General features: G+C 31.8%; 1 protein-coding gene across 1 annotated transcript in view; it reads right to left on the bottom strand.

Moving 5' to 3' along the window:
* Positions 1-2394: 2394 nt before the first annotated feature.
* The window catches only part of LOC137644242 (uncharacterized), a 5539-nt gene continuing 241 nt past the window's right edge, over positions 2395-7692 (bottom strand). The window contains exons 2-6 of the mRNA XM_068377242.1: positions 5226-5360; positions 4691-4790; positions 4142-4205; positions 3535-3696; positions 2395-2590 (exon numbers count right to left, since the gene is read on the bottom strand). Of these exons, the coding sequence (XP_068233343.1) occupies positions 2531-2590; positions 3535-3696; positions 4142-4205; positions 4691-4790; positions 5226-5352 (513 nt within the window). The 5' untranslated portion in view covers positions 5353-5360 and the 3' untranslated portion in view covers positions 2395-2530. The remainder of the gene's footprint in view (positions 2591-3534; positions 3697-4141; positions 4206-4690; positions 4791-5225; positions 5361-7692) is intronic.

Here is a 7692-nt window from a genome sequence, read left to right as displayed (position 1 = left end):
TTAATATATACTGCAATGACCAAAAGCGACAAATCTTAGGAGTAGACCTCAACCTCACCACAGTAATGGGGCCATTCGTTACTATTTTGTTGACGCTCAAAACGAGAAAACTCCATTAGTTGTCCTTATCAGGGACACAGAAGTTGTTCAGAGGGAGGATGACTATGGGAAGCTGGTGTTTTATGTAGGCACTTTCATTATGTAAGGATAAAGATGTTTGCCCTGTCAAAAGTCATGCAGACTCTAGCCGTGAAGACAGTAACGTAAAAACTTGATAAAGATATTGGTGGCACAGGTCCTTTAGCATTTAATGTAAATTTCGTAAGAGAACTAAAATGCCCCCAAGAGTATATATAGTACAGTATATATATATATATATATATATATATATATATATATATATATATATATATATATATATATATATATATATATATACTGTATATATGCGTGTGTGTACGCGCATATTTGTATAAGCGTTTCCACAATAAGCTCTTTTTCAACACAATCTTTTGGAATTCTTGAATACTGTCAACTATGGTAAAATACCTTTCTAGCGTCCGTGACAGGACTCCAACAGGCACGTCAAAGGTTCCTACCAGTAAACACTTTTATCCTTATGTTACCTGATATGAATATATATATGTATATATATATATATATATATATATATATATATATATATATATATATATATATATATATATATATATATATATAAAATGTGTAATATATATCATTTATATTTATATATATCTAAATTAAATATATTATTATATATGTATATTTAGATTCATCAGCATCCGTTACTATTCCACTAAAGGACAAAGGCCTCAGAAATGTCCTACCATTCGCATGTGTTTATGGGGCTATCTATCGTTTTCTCTTCCTTCCCCTGCTTCTTTTACAATCTCTAAGGACCCATTCGGTTATTCTTAATTTCCATCTTTTGTCTGTCATTCTCGTTATATGTTAGGTCCATGTTCATTTTTTCTTATATGTTGTTAGAATATCCTCTACTTTAGTTTGCCCTTTTATTCATATTGCTCTTTTTCTGTTTCTTAGTGTTAGTCCCATCATTATTCTTGCCATAGCTCTTTGAGCTGTAACTACCTTATGATCTAAGGCTTTAGTAAGGCTCTGAGTTTCCGGTGCGCAAATTAATACTGGCAGGACCATCTGATTAAATATTTTTCGATTTAGACACGGTGACATTTCACTTTTTATATTTTCATTTTGTTTATCAAAAGCTCTACATCCCCTTCTTATCCTTCTTTTAATTTCGGTCTCGTGTTCAAGGGGGAACATTTACTGTCTGTCTTTAGTACGTATATTCATTACCAATCCCTAGAGGTTTGTCCATAACTCTTATTTGGTTTCTCTCAGTATTTTCATTGAAAATTAATTTAGTTTTACTCATATTAATTTTCAATCCTACTTTTCTGCTTTTTCTATTCAAATATTACATCATCTTTTGCAATTCCTCCCATGATTTAGTAAACAGAACTATATCATCTGCAAATCTTAAGTTTTTAAGATATTCCCCATTTATATTGAAACCTAAATTTTCCCAATCTTAAATTTTTTAAAACTTCTAGGTATGCTGTGAATAATTTATAATTTCGGAGAGATGGAGTCTCCCTGTCTAACACCTTTCTAAATCGGAATTTATGTAGTTTTAGGATTACTGGACATCTTCTATAGATATCTTCACCTGTTCTAATATAAAATTCATATATTCCTTGTCTTTGAAGGGTTTTCTTTACTGCTGAGTTTTTGACAGAATCTAAAGCTTTCTTCTAGTTTATGAATGTTATACATAGTGGTTTGCCATATGCTGTTGATGTTCCTATTAGCTTGTTATTTACATGGATATGGCCAGTTGTTAAATACCCGCTTCTAAAGCCTGCCAGCTCTCTTAGTTGATTAAATTCTAATTGTCTTTCTATTCGGTCTAATATGATCATTGTGGATATTTTATATATTACCAAGATTTCCTTATTGGGAGTTAATTTATCAGGTCTTTTGTGTCCCTTTTTGTGAATTGATAATGATAAAACTTTCTCCAGGGTGCAGGTATAGAGCATTCTAGCAAACATTTTGCGTAAAGTTCAGAGAGTTTTACTACTATAAAATCTCATCTTTATATTATTGAATCGATTGTTTAGGGTATCTTCCTCTCCTACCTTTTCTCGTTTCATGCCGTTTAATGTTTCCTTTACTTCTACTAATTTTACTTTTGATACCGGCTCAAGTATTTCATTATTTCTATCGGGGAAAGTTATTTCTTATATCATTATTCTATAGCATTGTATAAAAATCTTGAACAACAGACATATAAACTGGGTTTAATAAAAAGGGCAAAGTAATGCTTGAATTTACTTTTAGAAATTTCTCATGCTAGCACGTTAGAAGAGCTCGATTTTTATTGTGAGTGAAAATATGAACTTAGTCCAAGAATTCTTGTGGTTGTGTTTGTGGTTGGTCTTCCCTCTGCAACGAAGAGCCAGTCAATTCAGATCCAAATTCCTTAGCCTTCGGAAGAGTCTTCGTGACTGTCTCCGCATAAGCACTTACGGAAAGCAGCGACCTGGAATTAGAAAAACATTATTTATTACTTTGATTCCAGTTGTCAGGTGATCATCGCGAATCAGTCTTCTGTTGTTAAAATAGGATGTTATCTTATTATCATGCTTTATTAAGAACGTTGAGGTTGGTATATGTCTCTTTTATATACCTTTGTATTGTATATAGATTGATAGATAGATATATGAATACAGGGGTGTATATGAGTGCTTATTTAAAATATGCATATTTTCATCAGCTGTGAATATATGAAGAAAAGGTTTTTGTTTCGCGGAATTATAAACATTTGCTCAAGTCAAATTGTGTTAGTGTAAGTGGAGGTTGCAACTGCTGTGTGTTTACGGTGAAATTTTGTATTCTGATTTCTGGCTATTAAACATTTTGCTTGACTGCCTGGAGAAAAATATATTCTTGCATCAGACCATTAAATTATCCTAGAATTTTAAGTTTTTGTTAATTTGATTTTTTTTTTTTTTGCGAAATTTTATCATACCGGCAACATTTAGCTGTTAAACATTGATATTCTTATTTGTGAAGCACGAGTGGACTAAAGGTGCCACTATGATAGATACTGTATTTGTTTGATAGCTACAGAAATGGCTTATTATTAATAGATGCATAAACATTAGATTTGTAAGTATGATTGCCGTTTTGATAAACGTGCTTTTATATGCAATTCATGAACATACGGTTAACTACTTGATATATTATTTAGATATTTCTTTTACATCCGACAGAAAGGATGATTGTGTACAATATGAATCTATTTCAATTATATCTTTTTCTGCTGTTTTTAAGTGTCTTTAAGTATTTCAATATTTCATGTTTTTAATTCCATTCCTACTTAATATTTTATCTAATTAGTTATCCATTGCTGTCATAATTTCGGACTTCCCAGGATGCCAGATAACTCATAATCAATCAATACACCAATCAATCAGAACTTACCCTAAGGAAGACGGTCGTCTCTGCGTTGGCTTCTGTGACGCAGTCAGGTACCGCTCCAAGGATTGTTTCTCTGAAGTCTGTATTGTCTGGGAAGTTTTCGTCGAGCAGAGAGGTCAGGAAGTCGGTGGCCGCTGTTTCGTCAATCATGTCGGAATCATCAATCTGAAAAGAAATCAAACGGAATCAAGTACATCAGGGATAATAGTATTGTTTGAAAATTTCCCTTAGAATCATTTATTTGTTTCATACTGCAATAAATAGGCGCGGAAACAAAAACGGTTATAAACCTTTAGAATTCATAATAGTTTTTAAATGTATATTTTGCGTTTATGTTGATAGTGAAGACTTTAATATGTACTCCAGGAGATCATTTTTTTTTTACAGTAAGACTGAAGATATAATAGATTTATTTTCTAGTGAATTATGAAGCCCCTTTGTGTAGGTACTAAGAGCAAACAAAGTGATGTACAGTAGTTAGATTCCTTAGGCAATTAAGAACAGTCAAATCCTAGGAAATAGATCATCGTGTCGAAAGAGACATTAAATGACTAAGTAATTTCTAGGTGATACGTTCTTGTTGCAACTAGAGGTACAAATATTCACTTACCACATTTTCATTTTGTAAGATAGTGATTCCTATGGTTGTCATCACAGCTGGGAAAACGGACATCCTGAAACAGATAAGAAAAGAAAACATATTTTTTTTTGCTTTAGTTAAGATCATATCGATAAAAATGGATGCCATATAATTGCTCACAAAACAAAAGTGAATAGTGGAGGAATTAAAGTGGGTTTGACACACTACTGGTGAGTCTTTTTTGTTTACACACACACACACACACACACACACACACACATATATATATATATATATATATATATATATATATATATATATATATGTATGTTTGTGTGTGAGCAAGTGGTGTGTATTTGCATATATGCATATATAGACATACATAGACACACACACACACATATATATATATATATATATATATATAAATATATATATATATATATATATATATATATATATATATATATATAGACATATATATATATATATATATATATATATATATATATATATATATATATATATATATGCACTTTATAGATGCAAATGTGTTTACGCAAAAGGTGGTGTTCTTACTCGTCAAAGGCTGAGATGAGCAAGTCGGTATTTTGAGCAATTTGTTCAATAGCATCAATCACTGACTGGGAACTGGGTTTCAGAAGGTCGGAACAGTCTTCTGAAATGTGAAGAAAAGAAAAATGAGAGTTATAATTAAAATCTCCTGAGAAAAATTCAACTTTTATATTCATTAATATAAAGATACCATGTCACAAATATGTCAGAACTTTGTTTTAAGGCTTTTTCTGTTATATGTTTATCAAAATTTTATATTAAGGCTTTTCATCTGTCATATTTTCCATAATCTTACATAAAGGCTTTCCCTGTTAAGATTAATTATTATTTTTATTATTGTGTAGCGCTTTAAGTGCTATTTATTGCAATAAACTTCTCTTTAGAAAAATAATAGTTTATTTCGTATGAAATTCATGAATTTTTGGACAAGATTGCAGATCTCGGAGATATGCCTCTCATATATGTCATGATGCTGATAAAAATAATAATGTTTCGCTAACTGCCGTTCTTAATGTTTGAAGCCTTCATAAGTACTCACTGTTCGATTTCATTCGGCGATTTCCTTGTCTTTTTCCTGGTCTCCTTCCTCTTCTTCCCCCTTGCCCTTCGACCTGGCATGTTGCCAGAAGAACTCCCAGGAAGACCAGAGCTACGGTCAGTTTCATGTTGAAGTCTGTAAAGAATGACTCTGCAAATGAGTAACAGCATTTTTGGTTGGGGCTAAGCACGGTGTGGGACCACACTGACCCCCCTTAACCCCTTGCTTAGAACCTAAAGATCAAGTGAACTCTGGAGCTACCCCTTTCAAGAAGGAAAGGAATCAAGGTGAGATATTATACAATGTATATATATATATATATATATATATATATATATATATATATATATATATATATATATATATATATATATATATATATATATAAGGGCAACATAGATATGAGAGCAAACTAAAGTGGAAGATATTCAAACAATGTGTAAGAAGAAGAAATGGGCAGGACATACAGTATAATAAAAATAACAAATAATAGATGGACAAGAATAAGAGAATGGGTCCCTAAAGATTACAAGAAAGCAGGGGATGGAAAAGAAGACAGTAGATTGATGAACTAAGAAAGCTTGCGGATGTGAACTTTCATAGGAAGACCATAAACAGACGCAAGTGTTAAGACATGATTGAGGCCTTTGTTCTGCAGTGGACTAGTAATGGTTGAAGATGATGATGATGTTGATATATTGACTGTCTTTATATGCAGTATGTATGTCTGTATATTTGTTTGTCTCTGAATGTATCTTTATATATATAGTATATACAGTATAAATACACGAAGACTTCGGAACATTATTTAATTGCATTGCTCGTACTAAGTCACTAAAAAAGTTTATTATGATTTAAAACGCTCCATTTCTATAAACTTTTCATGAAAAGTTTAATTAGCATTCCATATCATATAGATAGAAAACTGCAATGAAAAATGCAATCCGTTGCGCTTATGTTAAATTCAAAGGTCGTATTTATGTCTAGGGAAATTTTTGGGAAATTGATCGTTATCATTGGCTGCATCCTCGGGCATCAGCAATAAAGTAGATACTTGTAAATATTTTCCATTGTATGTAGTATTTTTTTGTGAAAATCGATGCTGCCATTTTAAAATAATGCTTAACCATTAGAATATTGTGAAGAAACATAATTTAGGAGCAAAAGCAGTCTCTTTGTCAGTGGAAGCAATATTTCCTCTTTCGAAGAATAATATGTTCCAACTTCGTAGTGAATGAAATGGTGAGCCAGTTGCAACACCTGAGAATGAATACGATTATGCATTTATAGAACGTTTCTGTATGATTTAGCACTGTGGTTAATCTTGATATCTTCCGATTCTGACACTGACAGTTGAAACAGAACTCCTTAATGAATACAAACATAGTCTTGCTGACAGTTGATTCAAAGAATGAATACAAACATTGTCTTGCTGTCAGTTGATTCAAAGCATGAATACAAACATTGTCTTGCTGACACTTGATTCAAAGAATGAATACAAACATTTTCTTGCTGACAGTTGATTCAAAGAATGAATACAAACATTGTCTTGCTGATAGTTGATTCAAAGAATGAATACAAACATTGTCTTGCTGATAGTTGATTCAAAGAATGAATACAAACATTGTCTTGCTGACAGTTAATTCAAAGAATGAATACAAACATTGTCTTGCTGACTTGATTCAAAGAATGAATACAAACATTGTCTTGCTGACTTGGTTCAAAGAATGAATGCAAATATTGTCTTGCTGACTTGATTCAAAGAATGAATACAAACATTGTCTTGCTGACAGTTGATTCAAAGAATGAATACAAACATTGTCTTGCTGACTTGGTTCAAAGAATGAATACAAACATTGTCTTGCTGACTTGATTCAAAGAATGAATACAAACATTGTCTTGCTGACTTGATTCAAAGAATGAATACAAACATTGTCTTGCTGACAGTTGATTCAAAGAATGAATACAAACATTGTCTTGCTGACAGTTGATTCGAAGCAGCACCACTCCTTTCATATCTACTTTATTATTCATATCGCATGGGAAAATTGTATATGTTCCTAGTGATACATTACAGGATATGAATTGCCAAATCTAACCCTTAGAAATCTGGATTAGGGCAGTTTTCCAGGTGATTCATATGGGAAAGGCCATTAAGGAAATTAATGAATGAATGGCCTAGGATGATATTCCCATATTTGGAATTTCTTCTGTGATATCGATATCATATTTTATGAACAAGTAATACTATTATGATATAAAGCTACTTCTAATTGTATATGCTTTGTAAATGATGGTGGTGTAGGAAAGTATGTCATCATTGCTGTTCAGACCGTTAGACTTATTGCTATGTAAAGTTTTTCGGTAACTGCAAAGTCAAATTAATATTAAATTTAAATTACGAGCAATACCATTTACACGAGTTTATTCTGGCCATATTAAGCTGTAAAGTTATATTATGTTTTCG

Source organism: Palaemon carinicauda, chromosome 1, assembly GCF_036898095.1.
Source record: "Palaemon carinicauda isolate YSFRI2023 chromosome 1, ASM3689809v2, whole genome shotgun sequence".
Classification (NCBI taxonomy): Eukaryota; Metazoa; Arthropoda; class Malacostraca; order Decapoda; family Palaemonidae; genus Palaemon; species Palaemon carinicauda.
This window is presented reverse-complemented; position numbering and strand designations above follow the sequence as displayed.